The sequence below is a fragment of the Hippoglossus stenolepis genome, chromosome 1 (genome assembly GCF_022539355.2).
Source record: "Hippoglossus stenolepis isolate QCI-W04-F060 chromosome 1, HSTE1.2, whole genome shotgun sequence".
Taxonomy (NCBI): Eukaryota; Metazoa; Chordata; class Actinopteri; order Pleuronectiformes; family Pleuronectidae; genus Hippoglossus; species Hippoglossus stenolepis.
This window is the reverse complement of record NC_061483.1, coordinates 5,544,160-5,563,601: the sequence shown is the minus strand read 5'-3', so window position 1 is coordinate 5,563,601 and position 19,442 is coordinate 5,544,160. Positions and strand designations below refer to the sequence as shown.

At 42.4% G+C, this 19,442-nt stretch overlaps 1 protein-coding gene across 40 annotated transcripts in view; it reads left to right on the top strand.

Moving 5' to 3' along the window:
• madd (MAP-kinase activating death domain) overlaps window positions 1–18,601 on the top strand; it is a 46,351-nt gene extending 27,750 nt beyond the window's left edge. For 10 of the 40 annotated variants that reach the window (XM_047340641.1, XM_047340659.1, XM_035161917.2 and 7 more), the window contains 22 exons: window positions 507–615; window positions 864–944; window positions 1,149–1,335; window positions 1,502–1,652; window positions 1,983–2,186; window positions 3,623–3,673; window positions 5,054–5,157; window positions 5,265–5,348; window positions 5,906–6,064; window positions 6,386–6,506; window positions 7,307–7,369; window positions 8,575–8,695; window positions 8,846–8,951; window positions 9,065–9,175; window positions 9,648–9,755; window positions 10,139–10,303; window positions 10,391–10,463; window positions 11,075–11,181; window positions 13,740–13,748; window positions 14,340–14,409; window positions 16,520–16,566; window positions 17,362–18,601. In XM_047340641.1, coding sequence (XP_047196597.1) covers window positions 507–615; window positions 864–944; window positions 1,149–1,335; window positions 1,502–1,652; window positions 1,983–2,186; window positions 3,623–3,673; window positions 5,054–5,157; window positions 5,265–5,348; window positions 5,906–6,064; window positions 6,386–6,506; window positions 7,307–7,369; window positions 8,575–8,695; window positions 8,846–8,951; window positions 9,065–9,175; window positions 9,648–9,755; window positions 10,139–10,303; window positions 10,391–10,463; window positions 11,075–11,181; window positions 13,740–13,748; window positions 14,340–14,409; window positions 16,520–16,566; window positions 17,362–17,475 — 2,345 coding nt within the window. In that variant the 3' untranslated portion in view covers window positions 17,476–18,601. The remainder of the gene's footprint in view (window positions 1–506; window positions 616–863; window positions 945–1,148; window positions 1,336–1,501; window positions 1,653–1,982; window positions 2,187–3,622; window positions 3,674–5,053; window positions 5,158–5,264; window positions 5,349–5,905; window positions 6,065–6,385; window positions 6,507–7,306; window positions 7,370–8,574; window positions 8,696–8,845; window positions 8,952–9,064; window positions 9,176–9,647; window positions 9,756–10,138; window positions 10,304–10,390; window positions 10,464–11,074; window positions 11,182–13,739; window positions 13,749–14,339; window positions 14,410–16,519; window positions 16,567–17,361) is intronic. The other 30 variants (XM_035162095.2, XM_035162103.2, XM_035162051.2 and 27 more) reach the window with 20 other exon arrangements.
• The last annotated feature ends 841 nt before the right edge of the window (window positions 18,602–19,442 follow it).

Here is a 19,442-nt window from a genome sequence, read left to right as displayed (position 1 = left end):
GTTCACTTGCAGATGCTGAGCAGCATCAATTCAATGTGTATTATAATGAGCTCGGGTCCTTGAATTGTGGCTCATCATCTTCTTTATCATCCACTCATCTCTTTATTTCCTTCATGCATGATGTCACTGATGTAGTTGCTGTTCAGACTGTCCTCTGTCTGACCTCACATCTCTATGCTGCTAATGTGTGATGTCACCACCAAGAGCACCATTGGGACACCTGTGTGTGTGGTGTGTGTGTGTGGTGTGTGTGTGTGTGTGGTGTGTGAACCATCCCTGTTTGATTTGCCCTTCACCTCTCTTGTTGTAATAATAGACTCTAGCACCTCCAGTAATTTGTCTGATCAGCAGTAGATAACCTTCAGTAGATTCCAGGTGTGTGTGTCCTCTTCACACAGTCAACTGCTCTCTTTTGTATTTGATGTGTTAGCTTAAAAAACAACTTGGTTAGAAAGTAGTTTCTTGTCCTAGTTTATGGTTCCTGATGTGTGTGGTTCTTCCTCCAGGCGCACGTGCACCGCGAGCACTCGTTGACCAGAAGTCTTCGGTGATCAAGCACAGTCCCACAGTGAAGAGAGAGTCCCCCTCTCCTCAAGGTCGAGTCAACAACACGAGGTAATGGATTCTTCCGAATGTTCCACGCCACTTTCAGACACCAACACCAGAAAATTGGGTCCAGACATTTTGCAGAGTTTGTTTTTCACATATGAAGAACGCAGCAGGAGAGGGTGCAGGTCAGACGCTTCACAACAAGAGAATAATGTCCAGAACATTCAGGCGAGCAGTGGTGTTTGTGTAGAGCAGCAGGAGTCAGGACAGGACGTATAAATTCCCCTGTGGAAATAACTTGTTTGTGTTTACAGCACATCAACACCGGCGTCGACCCTTATGACCAAAAACTCTCGAATTTCGTCGTCTTTCCAAGTTGACATCTTCGTCCTCTCGTAAATGACTCCTCTTTTTCATCCTGAGATATTTGCATTCTATTTGTTAGACACGCCCACTTGCTCGCTGTGAATTTTCTGGATGTTTCCTGCTGCACTCTCACATTGGCTCAATCTGACATTTTTCTGTACATTTTACTTGGAGCGGGCAGGAAAAGTTCCTGTTCCTCCGTTGAACTAAACACAAACTGTTATTTTTCCCAGTGAGAACCAGCAGTTCTTGAAGGAGGTGGTGCAGAGTGTTCTCGATGGTCAGGGGGTCGGCTGGCTCAACATGAAAAAGGTCCGGCGCCTGTTGGAGAATGAGCAGCTCCGCGTCTTCGTTCTGAGTAAACTGAACAGAGCCGTCCAGTCGGAGGAAGATGCCCGACAGGAGATCATACGTGACGTGGTGAGATGCTTGTTTTTGCCCCTGTGGCAACTCTTATGTTTTTAAGTGAACTTGCAATGAACCTCAAAGACTTTTGAGGTCTTCTATCGTCAGACCAGGAGCTACTTGTATTGTCACTTGTCTTGTTGAACTCATTATAAGCCGTGTCACTGTGTCTTGCCTCTAGGAGGTGAGCAGGAAGGTTTACAAAGGCATGCTGGACATCTTGAAGTGCACAGTTTCCAGTCTGGAGCACTCGTACACAAACGCAGGCCTTGGAGGAATGGCCAGTGTCTTCAGCCTATTGGAAATAGCACGGACACATTATCAAACCAAAGGTACGTCACACAAAGGTGTTTAGCACAGGAATGTTTACATTTGATTAATTTATTAGAAGTTTGCTGGGAACCATAGTAGCAGTGGCCCTGTTCTACTAACACGTTTCCATGTCTTTGCATTGTGTTAATATTAAGCTTTAAGCTGCATGCGAGATTTTGACTCTTAACATTAACTGTAACTGCAAAGCTAATATTTCCTCGCTGTTTTTCCTTCTTTGTGTAAAACTGCTAACCCTCTCCCAGTTTGCACCCCCCACATATTTCTCCCACTTCTCTTCTTAACTTGATGAACTCTGTCTTTGGAACCTTAATCCCGGTAACTCGGTGTAGACCCAGAAAAGCGCAAGCGAAGCCCCACAGACAGTGCTGGCAGCCCGGGGAGTAAAGAGAGTCCGTCTGGTCGTATGGAGACTGCCCGACCTCAGGGCCTCCTGAATGTTCCCCACCTGCAGCTGCCGCACCACCCCACGGGGAAAGGAGACCGCCATTTTGATACCCGGAGTCTGAACGAGGAGAACTTTATTGCCTCGATTGGTGTGTACACCACTCCGGCCCCGGTTGCATGTGCACTGTGAGATTCCCCCCCTACCCAGCCCCCTACAAGCTCATCAACCTGAACACCAGTCTCCCCCACCCCACCCCACCCCCCTCCAACCGTCTCAAAGAAAAATCCCTTCAGATAGATTCTTACAGGTGTTAAAATATTCCACACACTTTGACCTCAAACACTGGAGCAGCAGCACAACATGAAAATCCCCTTTATAAAAATACTTGAGGGGAATTTCTGTGTCTAGTAATGATTTTCAAACCTAAAAAAATGATTTAAAATGAAAATCTAAAGTCTGAATTTTCAGACTTGTACATTTTTCCATCGTAGACGTGATGTCACATGAAAAAAGTGTCTGGAATATTTCCCTGTCCTTCAGCCTGGACTGCGTGTGTTTGTCTCCCCCTCCCTCAAACATCTGTGCCCCTGTTTGCCTCCCCTCTGGACTTCTGTTGTCAGCCTCTTAGCACCTTGAATGCATGTCTTTGTTTTGGTCTCCCAATATCCTAAATCTGCAGTAGTGGGCGAAGGAAACCGGAGGTACGTGCATCGATAAGTCAAAAATCGGTGCCGGTCTTGTGCCTGTTACTGCAGGTTTCTGCGAGGCGTGCTGTAGAAACAAAACGGCAGCTCCTCTGCTATTAGCATGGAGGGTGGAAGCATCGCTCCCCAGTAAACAGTCCCAGTAAAGAGACAAATTTCACTGCTTCTTTTATTGGTCACCAAAGAACCAATTGATTGAGAAAATCTTTAACACTCTCTCTACCTCTTAATTCTCTGAGAATTCTCCTGGGTCTGTATACGGGGGACACTCTTCAGTCAACCACCCTGACACCTCTCCTACCTGCACCCCTTTTCTTCCTGTTTTTAGAAGTTGCACCTTCAATTCTACAGAATGCTTTGAGACTTGCATCCCGGCTTCTGCAACTGCTCCATTTCACCTGCTGGCTAGTCGGCCTCTCAACCCCATCCCATGCTCTTTTTTCCGGATCATCCAGCTCTCTCTCTCTCTCTCTCTCTCTCTCTGTCGCTCTCTTTCTCTCTAACCTTTGCTCTGGAGAGCCGCACACATGCAGTCGATGGCGTCAGTGTCCTGCGGTTCGGAGCCGAAGCTCGGTCGGACTTCACTGTGTGGCTCTCCAGGACTCTGGAACCGGAGCTCTGGCTGTTGTAATGTTACCGTAGTAGCTGTCACACACGGTGGACCCACACGACGAGAGACCAAACGTTTCATCTTGTCCAGATTTAAACCACAGCTACATGCAAACATTACAACACGCCTATGTTTAGCAATGACAGATTCTAACTGCTTGTTGAGTTCTTTGTTTTGATTTGAATGCTCATCCACCATACATGCCTTTTCAATCCGCTCTCTGACTCTCTCTCTGTCTTTCTCTCCTTGCTTGCAATGCATCTTGGGTAGAATTGTGGAGCAAGCACCAGGATAAGCAAAAAGCTTTGGAAAAACCACAGAGTAAGACACTTTTCACACACCAGAAAAATAAAAAAAGAATAACAAATGGGGTGCTCGGCTGTTGACCTTTTCCCACCCCCTTCTCTCACCTGCCTCACCCGTGTCTTAACAGATGGACAATTAAAATCTAATAATGCTCCTAATAATCATGTACTCAATGGATAACCCATAATATACCAGCTTAGAGTCTTCATGTGAGAGAAGAGGTCGATCGGGGTAATTTCATTTTACAGTAAGAATATATTGATGTTTTGTACAAAGTGAACATGATACTTAATTCATCATATTAAGTAGTTTTCATTGAATTTGCAGTATTGGCTACACGACAACTAGGGTCAGACAATTTCTCACAGATGAAGTGTTGTGAGAAATTGGAACACAATTTGAACTATGTTTCATGTTGTGTTTAATTAAGACTTAAGATGAGGATGTATTGGTTTGTTTTCTCAGTTCCTTCAGCAGCCATGACTTTAATATGTGATGGTTATATGCATTTTAGTCAGACAAGAACTTTATATATTTTTAACAGCGTTTAGAATCAAGTATTTGCTATTTTTAGTCACTTTTTCAGCTTGAGCAAAGTAAGTTTATTTTCCAGTGTGTTTTTCTTTATTTCCCTGCATCCCGATGAACAGAAATGAAAACTTGCCGCCCTGTCCCGCTCTTTTAACTGTATTTTTTCCAGTTTCAAGTGGCTTGCTGGGAATTACCTATTTACAGCCAACATTTTTATTAAATATCTTCAAAATTCAAGTGTCACAAAACAAAAAAAAACACACACAGACAAACGAGGAAGTGTCAGGATCGACGTGTCACCTGATAAATACAAATCACACTTGAAACAGAAAATGTCTCCTTTACCGTCCATCAGTTTGTCTGCATGCCTAACTGCCTGTGTCTGTTGGTTTTGGTGAAACTTGGGCCACATCTGCAGCATTGACTGAGAATTAATGTCACGCTCTTGCAGTTTTATTGTTTTATTTATTTCATTTGTAACTTTTCCCCCAATTTGACTGCACTCTCTGCTTGCCCCCTTTTGTCACTTCTCTGTCTGGTCTTTTTAGAAAAAAACAAACTCACCACTGGATACAGAAAATGTGAAAAATATAAAGTGCATAACTGTCTGTATTTTTTTACCTGGAGGAAGTTAAAGTCTTCAATATCATTTCATGCCCCGAGTGAGGTAGTGTTCTACTGTTTGCTTCGCTGTGTCTCCGGTGTGATGCAGTGTTGAAATGGAGGCTTTGGCACTTTTAGATGGTTGTAGCGTCAGTGTTGCTGTGCTGTGGTGGTGGCTTTGAGTGAGGCGACTCCTCGAGGTAAGAAGGTCGTGTAGGTTCTGTTCACGACGACCTGCTGATAATCATGTGTGCCCTGCAGGGTCTGAAGGCGCAAAGCAGCAGCGCCCCCAGGTGGCCGATGCAGAGGAGAAGAAGTCACAGATCAGTGCCGACAGTGGCCTCAGTGTCACATCTGGATCTCAGGTTAGCAAATGGGGGGAAAAAAGAGAAAAGCTGCATATTATCTCTTAAATAGTGATAATGACAACAACCAAATTCTTTTCTTCTGTCTTTATGTTTTCTAATTATAGAAGAGCGACACTGAGTCGGTAACGAGCTCTGAGCCACCGATCCTGACGAGAACAACCAGCCAGGACTCAGAGGCCAGCACAGTGGTAGGGCACGGCCAACTCAGATACTCTGTCCCTTTGTATTCAACATACATATGTCACAATACTAATATATATCTGTAAAACTCAGATACTCTGTCACTCTTGTCTTTCCTCTTGAAAATCTATAATTATAAAAACATGTTGCCACGTTTAGCTTATTGTTAGCAGCATGAAACTTACTAGTCGGACAAATAATTGATGACACTCAGTTTGAGGGCTGCAAATTCCTGTATATTATGTGTGTGTGTATATATTTAACATCGCTCATGCATCAAACCGTCATTAGACAAAGTTCATGCATACAAAAGGAACTGAGCAAAAATGATGGACAACCTTTGAAAACACAGAATCTTAAATCAATATTCTATAAAAATCTATTTCAAAGAAGAGCTGGAAACTCATACACAACACACCACACGTGAAGGTTTCAGATGCTGTTAGTTTGAAGCCACTTTATTCCACACAGAGCGATTAGGCATCAATCTGAGTCCCTGAAGCTCCAGTTCTACAAAATCCTCTGCACTTGTGTTTCATCCGTGCACCTGGATCTTTATGTTTAGATAAGCAACAGCTCGGGGGAGACTCTGGGAGCCGACAGTGACCTGAGCAGCACAGCGGGAGACGGCCTCGGTGGGAGGATGGCTGCTCATCTGACTCAGTCCAGAGGGACGCTCTCCGACAGTGAGATAGAAACCAATCCAGCCACCAGCTCAGTGTTTGTAAGTCAAAGACTCAGGATAATGGGAATGTGCAGGTTATACCCCCTCTTTGTTGAGATAGTAAATCTAATTTGGTTGTTAGTTAATTGAATTATGAGCTTAATATGAAGTCAGAGAAGGCGCCTGGAGATTAATCACTGGAGGGTTTCTGCGTGAATTAAAAAACTGGAAAATTAAAAGCTCTGGATTTTTCTTTTATGAATGATAGTCTGTTGGGGCTCACCTAGCTCGGGTGCCCAGTTTCAGAGGCTTGAATCCTTTAAATCAAACATTAATTTCCACTCTTTAGTTCACTGAAATGACCCTGTCTTGTTTTTTCAGGGGAGGACTCACACTCTGAAACCAGGCGTCAAAGATCCCGTCCCAGCTCTGTCCAAGGGGCCCCCCCCTCAGCCCTTGGAGGACCTGAGTATGAGGATTTACCTCTGTGAAGGCCTGCTGGGTACGTTCCACCGTCTGCTTCAGAGACCTTCTCTCACAGTTACGTCAGTCAATGTGTGATTGAATATTTATTCCTCCATTTACTCACTCCCTCACTTTTTCTGTCACGGTAGTTTGCTCTGATTTTTCTGCATCGCTTTTTCTAACAATATTAAAAGGTACTTTCCACGAAGGTAAAGAGTCATTTGCTTTGGTTTTCCTTAGAATTTGAACTTTTGATAAAAGTGGAAAATAGTTTTCTTAGAGGAAAAGAGTCAGACATGTGATGACAGAGAAGTGGTGTCATGTTAATGAGCTGTGTAACGATGAGGTTACAGCCTGATGTAACTGTCCAGCTTTATATAGTGATGAAGAGGAACTCAGTAGGAGGAAGTTGTGTTCAACGCCTTCTGAGAATAGTTTTCATAGTGTGACAGGTTTGATAAATTTAAAAATATCAAATTAATTAAATGACACGTCGCTAAAGCGTGAAAACAGATTATAAAAGGAATAACACATAACTTTGATTGAATGTTTAAGGAAACACAATTCTTTCATTGATAAACACTTATAAGATCATTGCTCTTAGAATTTTACCGTGCTGATATATATATATTTCTAGTTTAATATTCTGAGGTCAAAGTCTAAAGATAAGAGTAATTAAACGTGGTCTGTCCTTGTTTGTCCTGGTTCTTGTTCCTCTTCTGGTTCTCTGCTCGCTCTGCTCTCATTAAACCTCCTCACCTCCTCGACTAACTCTCCCCCCCCCTGCTCTCGCTGCTCCTCTTCCCTCCTGCTGCTCCTCCTGGGAAATATTTCCAGGCCGCGATAAGAGCTCCGTCTGGGATCAACTAGAGGATGCTGCCATGGAAACCTTTTCTCTAAGTAGGGCTAATCTTTTGCCTTTGCCCTTTTTTCCCTGTGTGTGTGGGGGGGTGTATCCACTGATCTGCCGGTCTCTGTGTGTTACCTTTGATGTGATGTGGGGTATTTCCTGTGTTGTTGGGGATCTGCACGTCTGTGATAGAGGTGGAAATATGAGCTCAGCTGCAGAATCTGGTCAGAGTTTCCCCTCACAGGCAGATCGAGATGTTTCCACTCATGTCACTTTCACCGCTGCTCACCTGCATTTTCACAGTCGTCCGACCGACTTGGATTAAAAGCTTTTTCATGGCTTCGCGTATCGGATGAGTGCACGTTGCCTTCAAGTGCTGTCGGAAATGTAATAATGACTCGAGCGCACTCAAACGAGACACCACCTGTTGGATAAGACTGGAAAATGTCAAGATTACTAATTAGTTTCTTTTGATGATATACGAGTGGGGGGGGGGTAAACTGAAGGTACAAGTGAAATATTTAACACATTTTTAACCTCCTGTGAAAACAGTTTGTTTGACCCTTAAAGTTGAGACATGAACTTCGTTGTAAGGTTTTAATAATTTTGTATAGAGCCGCTATCAAAATAAAACTAAATATTATTTCCTCAGTTATTATTGACTGAGCAGCACTTAAAGGCAGCATCAGATTCTTCTTATAAATACAACAATGCTCCTTTTATAAAAAGCTGCCAAATAGTTAAGGTTAATTAGAGCAAATGTTTTATAAGATCTGTTACGAGCTTCACCACAAATCCCCTTAATAAGCATTCTAATGTGTAACTGTAACGGGTCTAATTGATTATAATGTGATTTTCTTGCATGTCTAATAAATGTCCTTTCCGTGATTGAAAGCAGATTAAAACATCATTACTTAATTACCTGCAGTAAAACTTTTAGTAACTCACAACAAAACTGTGGAAAACAACATGAAAAATGTATAAATAGTCTTATACAGTTGAATATTTACATTAGATTATGTATTACATTATTATTATATTTATATCAGTTGCATATACATGTGCATGTTTTGTGTTGCTGACTGTTTTCAGCACATTTTCATCTTTTTAAGTCGATTTTAATTAAGTCGATTCGATCGGGACAGAAATCTTTTTAAAGCTTCTCTTGTGGCTGCACCTACGTGGTCTAGGTTGTTTTTAAATGGATCAGCTGTGATGATGTGGAGCTGAACGTGCTCTGTCCTGGTGTGTTCAGGCAAAGAGCGCTCCACCCTGTGGGACCAGCTGCAGTTCTGGGAGGACGCCTTCCTAGACGCTGTGATGTTGGAGCGCGAGGGCATGGGGATGGACCAGGGGCCTCAGGAGATGATCGAAAGGTTCCACACGGCTGACGTTTTCTTTCTGCCTCATCTTTGGATAATTTTAGCATCACCTATTCACAGTTACCAGATTCCTCTTGTGAGTTTGATCCCAGCACCTCCCTTGAACTCCTAATTCTCCCTCCTGTGTGTTGTCTGTCACCACAGATACCTGTCGCTGGGAGATCATGACCGAAAGCGTCTGGAGGATGACGAGGACAGACTTCTGGCTACTCTGCTGCACAACATGATAGCGTACATGCTCATGATGAAAGTACGGAGCCCTGTTTGTTATTCCTATCACGAAACCGTTAAATCACTCACTTAATTTCCTGTTTGACTTATTATTTTTACTGCTGTTTGTTTCCCTTTTTAATATTTGTTTAGTTGACCACAAACGACATCAGGAAGAAAGTGAGACGTTTGATGGGAAAGTCCCACATCGGCCTCACGTACAGCCAGGAGATCAACGAGATGCTGGACAAACTGGCGAACATGGTGAATATCGGTCCTGTGTTTGTTCAGTTGATGCAGCTGCTGCTGCCTCGGTTTATGGCTCCGTGCGTCCATGATTGTTTCCTGAGAAGTTCTCTCAAAAGAATTGTGTAATCTGGTTCTTATTAAAGATGAAAAGAGGGAGTTGCTTTAACATCCAGTCGTTTACATGTATTAAGGCTGGATCAGGGGGGTGGGGGGGGTGGGGAGGTGAACATCTGTCTACAAACAAACATTCATTATAAAAGAACTGTCATTAAATTGAAGACCAATGTATAATTACTGTGGTTTAAATTGACCTTTTCTTTCATGGACATGCCTCAGATAATCGGCATAAATTATAAAATCAACTTTCATAACTTCGTAACAACTTTGTCTTTGTTTTCCTGATAATTAGAAGCTAATTACATGGTTATTTCCAGGAAACCTTTAATGTTCCTGTGTGATTGATAATTGGTCTGTGCTTTATTTTCAGAATGGCCGTGAGTGGTCCATCAGGCCCAGTGGAAGCCGTCACATCAAGAAGCAAACGTTTGTTGTTCACGCCGGAACTGACACCACAGGAGACATCTTCTTCATGGAGGTAGAGGAAGTTCACCAACCACCATTTTACCAACTATGAATAGAGCTTTATTTGTGACATAAGAGACTTCTGCAAACTATCTTTTACTTACGTCAAGAGTGGATAAGGAATTAATTTGTATTTTCTTTTAGGATTTTCACACCAAATGTTTTTCTGCTGTTCCTCATAAGTAGGCTTTTAATTTGAAAAATAAAAAACATCAAGATAATTATTTTTATATGTTTTTTTGAAGCTGTCTTAACATTGATCAGTAAAAATACACGAGCTGGAATAAATAACAGCATTAAAACATAATTTCTGTTGAAATAAAATATCTCTGTTGTACAGATGAATCAGCTCTGTGGAAATTAACTTATTTAACTCTTCACTGGTGATTGTTTCAGGTCTGTGACGACTGTATCGTCCTGCGCAGCAACATCGGCACAGTTTACGAACGCTGGTGGTACGAGAAACTCATCAACATGACGTACTGCCCCAAGACCAAGGTTCTGTGTCTGTGGAGACGCAACGGCCAAGAGACGCAGCTCAACAAGTTCTATACCAAAAAGGTCAGGATACCTACGACCTGTACTTTTAATCCACTGGAGGAGAACGTTGCCGATTCATTCTAATAACTTTGCTTTTTTGCGTTCCAGTGTCGTGAACTCTACTACTGTGTTAAAGACAGTATGGAAAGAGCTGCAGCCAGACAGCAAAGCATTAAACCAGGTGAGGAGAGAGCGAGCTCGCTGTGCTGAATTGTCTTTTTGCTTATTCTTTCTTTCCTCTGTCTTTATTTCTCTTAGACTCTTTCAAAAACTGTCCTTACAACCTGCTCTTCTCACAAAATGTTTCTCTGGATGAGCTGCAGCAACAAAAAGAAGTTTCATATCGACCTGAACAAATCGTAACAGACAGTTTGGGGGAAACTTCAAGCTCCATGACAGCTCTGTGTTGCTCTGCAGTCCTGTGAATTCCTTTAAACCTTCTGTTCCATTTTATATCAAAATAAAAGCACTCGTCTCTGCTCGGCGGTCGTACTTTACCTTTAGGGGGGGGGTGCTTGTAGTGCTGAAGATGCCTGATTGGTTGAGTACTCCAGTGTTTTATTTCAGCAGGTCAATCTCTGCAGAAGCTCGAAAAATCTGTTTCTTTGTATTTTCTACGTTTTTGAATTAGTTCTTCTCATCAGCATCTTAACTTAAATCCCCTCGATGTTCATCCACAACTAGAATAGGCTAAAAGATTTCTGCATCCCGGCAGCATGTGGTTTTATTGGATGCTTTTTGAGAACGAATCATCCACAGCAGCTCTGACCTCTGAGCTGTGGTTTCCTTCAGGGCCGGAGCTGGGCGGAGAGTTTCCTGTCCAGGACATGAAGACGGGCGAAGGTGGACTGCTGCAGGTCACACTGGAAGGAATCAACCTTAAGTTCATGCACAGCCAGGTAAGAGGGCTGAACCAGCGCAGAGAAACTGCTTTTCATCTCACACGAGGGCATGAAAACAAAGAAATCCCTCCTGATGGTTCAGAGCTCATCCCGTCCTTCTGCTCGTCTCACGTGTTTGTTTCATTTCCCGTCATCTCGTCAGATCTTCCTCTATTGTCATTAAAAACTCAATCTCATTCAAAACGGCAGAGACGACCGATCGCACAATATTTGATTGGCCTTTACTCCCATCTGATGTTTTTTTCCTTTAGAGGAAGACTTTCCGTTTGTGCTTTTTTTTTGCTTTTATGGATTTGCTTTTTTAAGTTTTCAGATTGTGTTTGTTTGTGTGTGTGTGTCTTTGTGTGCATGCGTTTCCCCCAAACATTAATTAACACATCCTTCCACACGAGTTTCTTTTCGACATCTGTGGTGCTCAAACCTCATGTTCATTTACTGTGTGGGAGGAGATGAAGTGTTAATGTGTGTGTGTGTGTGTGTTGTGCGTCAGTGGTACGATGGAGGATCTCCAGCAACGACTTTTCATTAATAATTGGCTCTTTAATAGCAACTTCCACGTTTTAGTTGGGACCCTTGAACATCGTCGTGTGTTGTCTTCACGTCTGTGCAGGTAGCGATAGACGGTACGTTGTCCTCTCAGGTGTGTGAAGCTGTGATTGTACAATGTGCGGTAGGTGAATAGTCTTGAGGAGCGACCGCGCGGAAGGATCAGCCTCTCGTGCTGTTAACACACGTCAGAAGTGTTCGGCATCTTTTAACACAACAACACAAAAGAGTCCGATAGCTTGAACAGCAGCGTTTCTCCTCACACGTCCTGCGTCTTTAAACTAAACTCAACAATAAACGTGATTTTCAGGGTCAGTTCACTCAGATTAGACAAGCGTTCGGTTCTTCAGCGCTCGTGGTGTCTGTCCACGACAGTTTTGGTTAAGTTTGTCCTGGTCTGAGATGGTTGGCTTCTATTTTAATGATCTAAGTCTGAAGTGCATACAGTCTGTGTAGAAATCCACTCGTTTAATGGCACAAAAAGTGTCTGCAGCAGGAGTATGGACTGAATATAAAGACCGACGACATGTCTACTTCCTCCCACTTTACAAAAGAGAAGCTTAAATATCCTGTTGTGATCTTTAGGTGGAGCTGCAGCGTCGAGGTCCCAGTCACACATCTCGATTTGGTCTCAGCTGTCAATCAAGTTAATCAATCAATTAACTGATTAAGACCAAATTGATCAGAAACAGGAACAAGAATATTCATCAGTGGGAAAAGAAATGACAGAAACCATGTTAGCATAGAGGATGTGGGGTTTATAATCCATAAAGTGGCGATCCAGGTGATTTGGCTTCACTTTGGAGGAGCCGTCATGTCCAATGTTTAGACGTGTGGTTCAAAGGGTTGTATTTAGTCTTGTAATCAATCAGGGTTGTGTTTTGGACATAACATGCAATTAACCAATCAGAGAGCTGGGCCCTGACTAAATGCTGTTTGCTTTTGCAACTTGGGGGTTTGTTTATTATAAAGGTGGATTCGCCCGGTATTACAAATTAATGCTTCTCTGCAGAGGAAATAGTTTCACTTTGTACAAAAGCAGTTCAGCATCTCTCAGCTCATTATTTTGACTTTCCAGCTCCCATCTCGACCCTTTCAGTTCACTCTCTCCTGGTGTTTGTTGTCGGTCGTAGCTTGTTTCAGGAGACGGGCTCTAAAAACCCAGTGTCCTCGGCCTGTCGCACATCGAACAGCAGGAAGATAAACACAGCAACTAGCTGGTGAAAGTAGCGGTGACGGATATTTCACTCAGGATTTAGTTGAGGGATAAAAAGCTGAAGGAAGATTGAATATATTAAAACAAGGGCAGATTAAATCAGATACGGATTTATAATAATGTTTTATAATTTCAGTGAACTGACCCTTTAATTGACACTGTTATGATTCCTGCTTCTTCTTCCTGCTTCTACTTTTCACGTTAAAGTTTTGTGCTTCACATTTCAAGGGGTCGAGTGGTTTTTATTCCTAAAGAGGCTCAGTTTTGCGATTCCGCAGCAGGAACATCCTCATTAGGAGTTAAACCCAAAACTAAATTCTTCACGATAGTGAATGAGCACCGATCGTGGTTGTGTCCGAGGTGACGTCCTCGCCGTAGCGGCGTTTATTCTCCATCAGCTGCCCTCAGTTTATCGGTGCTGCTGTGTGAGCAAGTGGTGTTGGTGCCAGCCCTTGTTGCTGGAGGAGGAGGCATGGAGGGCTCTGGGGGACTGAGATGTTTAAAGTCCAGAAGGTGAATCCAGCTCTCCCCCTAGTCAAACCCCTAGTCCTCTTTTTTTTTCTTTCTTCCATTTTCTACCTTTACGGGGCCGATTTCGTCTTGTGACCTTTTTTATTTTATTTTTCATTTTTCTCATATTGGCTCTGGAAACCTCTCAGCCAGATCTCTTGATCTGAATTCCGCACGAGGCTCCTGCGGATAGCGCCCTCTCGGGAGTGTCGTCGAGTGTCTGTGCTCTTCTGTCCGATAATAATCCAAACCATTTCTCTCCCATGCTCTCTCCCCCTGCAAGGAGCGGAAGGTACACAACCTCTGCTGTGTTTGCTTATTAGCAGTTACATCTTTATTGGGTTCCTTTTTTTGTTTCCTCTATCTTTTCCTTTTGACTGTCGTAGCTGTTTTTTGGCAAAATCTAAGTTTGTGTCCTTGTCTACATTTTTGTATGGAAATTCCATGTCTGCATCATTTGGGCCCATATTGCATCACTGAGCGTAAAAAAAAAAAGAAATGTGTTGTGTTTTAAAAAAAAAAAAGAAAGAAATCACTTTGCAGTTTAACAATATAAGTGTAATCTTTAAAGTTGTGACACACTTCATTGATGAAACGAGTCATTAGCACCCCGAGCTTTGAGCGGACTCGGTGCATTTCTCCTCATTTAACCGTCGCCCATGTATGCGTTCGATCATGGAAACTTCTCATAGTGTGACTTTCTTTTCTTTCATTAGCCGTTAAAAGCTTGCATCCATGTGTAGTCGTTTTTTTATTTTGACCTTTCATACTGATTAAAACCCAGTTTAACATTTCTTAAATACAAAGTGTTTACTTCTCATCCAGTGTTGTTGAGTTAATAATGTTCTGTCTTGTTTTTGTTTGTTTTTTTGTTTGTTTTTAGGTTTTCATAGAGCTGAGTCACATTAAAAAGTGCAATACAGTGAAGGGAGTCTTTGTCCTGGAGGAATTTGGTAATTACACCATCTATTGATTCTAGGCCTGTACTCGGCACGGCAGTAACTCAGCTTCATGGCAAACGTATTGACGAATAAGGGGTTCAATAAATTGGATACTCGTTCTCCTGGAGGAAAAGCTGAGCCACCGATGTCTGCAGGTGTTAAAGTGATGGATGAATTCTGTACAGGATGTGGTTTTCTTTAGTTTAGAGCCAGCGACTGTTCGTGGAGGCGTTAAAGAGGGACAGAAACACGTCTCTACTGCGTGGAGACAAGTGGGAGGACACAACAGCCTGGCTACTATTTTCAAATGTTAGTTTTACTTCACCAAAACAGGCAGGAATCAGAAAAGTTTCTCCAAGACCAACACAAAATGTTCCTTTTGTTGCTCCAGACAGAAGAGTGAGATTCAAATGTTTTTAGGTTCTTAAACCACAAATGTTTCTTTAAATAAAACACAAAAAATGGTCAAATATGGGACTTTGAATAGAAATGAAAATATAGAAGATCCGCAGCCTTAAGAGAATTGGTTAATAAACTTTTTTGAACGTTTTCACGCATCATGAGTTAAAGATTTCCCCTGAAGTAAATGAGTAAATCAATAAATGCATTCAAGCTTAAAAGTGTTTATAATGGTTTTCAACAAGGTTTAATGAAAATCACCATTTGACCGTGAGCAAAGAAAATGTAAAGGTTTTAGTTCTTAAACTAAGAAAATCACTAGTTTCGTCTACATTGAAAAAACATATCCAGGATACTTCAGTGTTAAAAGGCCTCAGAAATATATAAAATCAAATATAACAATAATAAGAAGCAAACAGTAGTTTAGACGTGTATTTTAAAAGACTTGAAGAGAAGAGGGTAACAGATATCTGATCTATAGATCAACACATATCATCAGTATGAGGAGCAGGTTGAGGTGTGAGAGCCAGGCTGGGTTACTGTCGTGTCTCTGTGCTGCTTTTGTAATGTTGCCCTCATCTTTGCCACTATGAAAACCTTCATTCTCCAGCAGGTAAAGTGTTGTCACCTTTCTCCTTTCTTATTCAAACCAGTTCTGTGCTGAATATTTCCTCATCCATCGTTTAGTTTCCATCCTCTCTCTCACTTTCCCTCCGCTTCTCTTTTTGTTTCTCGTTTTTTTGCGGAGCTGAACCCCAGATTCCCTCCTCCCCACGTTGGTCCTCGCTCTCTCTCTCTTTCTCTCTCTCTCTCTCTGACGTCTCTGCCTCAAGTGGAGATCTGTGGTGGGACTGGAGTTGTTTTTATATTTATATATAAAGATAATATATAAATATATATAAATAAGGGGAGGGGAGGATGTTTTCCCGGCCCCCTTCATCTCTCCAGATCTCCGCCTCCTCATCTCTGCTCTGGATTCACAGTTACTAATGAAAAGTCCTGTGGACGGGGACATGGTCCCGGGTCAAAGGGTCTTTGTCCTCGTAGCTGCTTCTCTGTTCCTGTCGTTTGACTTTCAGTTCACTTCCTGTTTTCTCTTTTTTGTTTGTCATTTTAGAGCCCGACCAACTCTGGAGTTTATTTTAGGGAGAAAAATATTATGTCTCAAAATTATATCATATCAGTGGATATTCTAACACACACAAGTACATAGATATATTCGTTTAGTATAAATTAGCTTAAAGCTCAATTTGGTACAATAATATTTGCTTTCTCTATTTACCCCCAATATATATTTATATACTATAATCTGTAAAAAGAAAAAGTAAAAACTTTTTTCTATCAGAATATCTTTGATCGGGCTCTGGTTTCTTTTGGTTTCTTTTTCCTATTTGACACTTCACACTCTTTGGTCTCTTGTTATAACACATCTGTGTTTTTCCTTCGTCCATCTCGTGGGTCATGAGCGTCTCACCACCAGTGTTTCGTTTGGCAGATTGTTGATCTATTTTTAACACGACCAGGATTTTACTGCTTCTTTAAAAGTAGAGCAGCCATTTGTCAAACATTGGACGTCCTCCTGACCGACGTGTGGAGCTCCTCTTCAGTTCTTTAACACCTTGTTGATTGTCCATCTCTGTGAAACCCCAGATGTCTCAGACATGAACTCACTGAGGTTCCTGCTGCCTTTGAATTCTTTGTTTTGTCTCTTGCATCGGCGTAGTTCCTGAAACTAAAGAAGTGGTGATCCACAAGTACAAGACGCCCATGGTGAGTCCTCTAGTGTTTGTTTCCGGGAAACTTCCCAGGAGATAATCTGGGAATAAACTGTTGATTCTCTACTTGTAAATAAAGCATTTACATAAATTCCACTGGTGAATCGGAAAGTTTTCTGAGTTGAATTCAGGCAAATGTGAAATTCAGATTAAGGACGGATATTAAAAGATGCCCTGTGGAGATTTCTCGTGTCTTTGACGTTGAACAGACGTGTTTAACTTATTTCATGTTCATAAAAATAACTGGGAGACTCTAATTTTAATTTAATTGAGCAATCTCTACATCCTGGTTTGCCTGATGGTTGTTTTTGTTGCACTTTGCTCCACCTCAGTTCAGACTTGATATCAACATCTGTCCTGAGTGATCTGATCATAGGTTCAGGTCTGAACTCGCCCCTGAATGTGTCCTGAGCCCTAAACACTTAAACCACATTCAGAGAAGTGGGATCTGATCACAACAGGAGAAACGTTCAGGAAACGTTTTTTTGAAGGTGTGAACAGACGGACTTGTCGACATGTGATCACATCTCCTGAGGACAGATGTTGGTTCCAAGGTCTGAACTGAACCGTTAGAGCTTCGCTGCCATGAGCAGAACATCAGAGCATCATGAACCTGGAGATGTTCAAACAAACACCAGTGAGGAAAAACCCCTCCAGTGTCTTTTACTGGTCAGAGTCTCCACAGGACAACTTTTTATATCTTGAGTTAGTTTGCTTCAGAGACTTTGCACCTTGTGATATTTTACCACAGACGTCACCTCACATCTTGGTTTCTCTTCTGCGTCTGCAGGCACATCAGATCTGTTACTCCGTCCTCTGCCTTTTCTCCTATGTGGCGGCCGTGAAGGGGAAGGAGGCGGAAGGGAAACCCAAGATTATTTCGCCGAGACCCCTTCCCAGCTAGTCCACACCTCCCTCGCCTCCCCCCGTCCCCCCCTCCCGTATCGTCCTCTGTGTGCCTCTCTACTTGAAACGGCATCTCGGCTCTTAAACCACAGACTTTCTGACAATCCATAGTTTTACTCTAAGCACACGATCCCTGCCCCCTCCCCCCCCGCCCCCTCTCCCGTGTATATACGAGACCCTCGTACCCCTTTTAGATCTTCTTGTGATGGCGTGTTTGGTCCGTGATGTCATGTAAATACTTCCAGCTCCTCGTCGCTGTCGTTCTGATGACCTAGCTAAATGTTTGCCTGCTCCTTAAACTCCAGAGAAGTGACGACTCTACTCTGTGAAACGTCTCCTGTCGTTCCTGCTGCCAAGACTCAACAGTTTGTGGAGGAGTACCCCCACCACCACCACCACCACCACCACCACGACCACCCCCATCCTGAGGCACACAGTGCATGCAGGTCCCGTGCACAGCCTTGACTTCTACTGCAGAGTAGACCTCTCTCGTCTCCGTACGACTGTGTGAGTTGTTCTGTGATTCCGTGGTTACTGTAAAGTTCCAGTCTGTTCCAAGTTTAAACTGGGGAAGGGGGGGGCGAGCTTCTCATCGTGCAGGACGTCCCGCGCTGAAAAACGCTTCTGTAAACCGCACCGGAGCTCCGCATGTACACGCTTCTTACAAGGTGTTTGAACCCTTCGGTAATGTGACGTGTTCTCAGACGTGTGTTCTCCAGCTCGGCCGTCCAGGCTGAGTTAACTGTTCTAGTTCTGCTGTAAAACTTCTCGTCCGTGCTCTGTTATCAACTGCATGTTCCTGTGACAAATAAATATTATATATATATTTCTATATATAGTATTTATTTAATATATACATTTATTGACTGTACATTTCCCTGGAAAAAAAGAGTAATGTTACCAATTGTTCATTTGCTAGATGTGCAATACTTAATGAGTAGTTAGCCATTGCCAGAGCTAGTGGAGTTCACTGGCTTCACAGGGTGGAGAATGTAAGATGTAAGATTTCTTTTGTTCCTTTTTTTTTTTTTACGTTTCGATTGATGTGAATATGACGATTCAATGTGACATGACTGTTTAGTGTTTGTCTTTTTAAAAGTGAATCTACTTCAGATCACAAACAGGAAAAAACTGTACAAACCAGGGCGTTGGCACTGGCCACACCCCCAAACAGTGATGTCACAGCAGGCGTTTTCGATGAGCGGCAGAGTTAAAACTTTATTATCTTTAGATTCGTCAGAGACTAATGTTGATTTCATCCAAATGAAATCCAGAGTTCAAAATAAGTAAACTGGACCTAGTTTCACTTGTTAATAAAGAAAATGATATCCAGGTATTTCAAGCCACTTTCTCTGAGTAATAATTAGCAACTACATCCATCCAAGAATGACCAAGAATCTGTCATCAAAGTAATGATTCTTTTCATTAGCGATTCATTAAAAGTCTGAAAAGTTTTTTGTTTTGTCCAACTAATGATGTAAAACTCAAACAGCTCAGAGGACGAACACCTCGTCTCATCATGTTAAAGAGAAGCGGGTCAAAAAATTCCTGGATCTGCTCGTTTATCCAGATGTGACCTAACAATGTACTGAGGTTCTTCCTGGGGTCAAGTCCCAACGCTCCACAAAACTCCATAGAAATCGGTTCAGTAGTTTGAGTAACGAAAACATGAAAACCTGCTCGGCAAAGGTAAAGATGATCAATATATTAGTAAAGAAAAACAAACTGTAACCAGAGTGAACAACCAAGAAAAACCACCTGCTTTGACATCACTGCATCAAAATGTTAAAAAACAAATTTGGCAGCGAATTTTTTCCCCTATTGGGTTTCCTGCTCCCTGCGGAAAACACACCGTCTCTAAATGTCTCTGTTTTGTGTTAAATCTGGTCCCATCACAACGAGAGTACGTGTGAGTGTGTGTTTGTGTAATTGTGTGTATTTGTGTGTGTGCACGTGTGCGTTCCT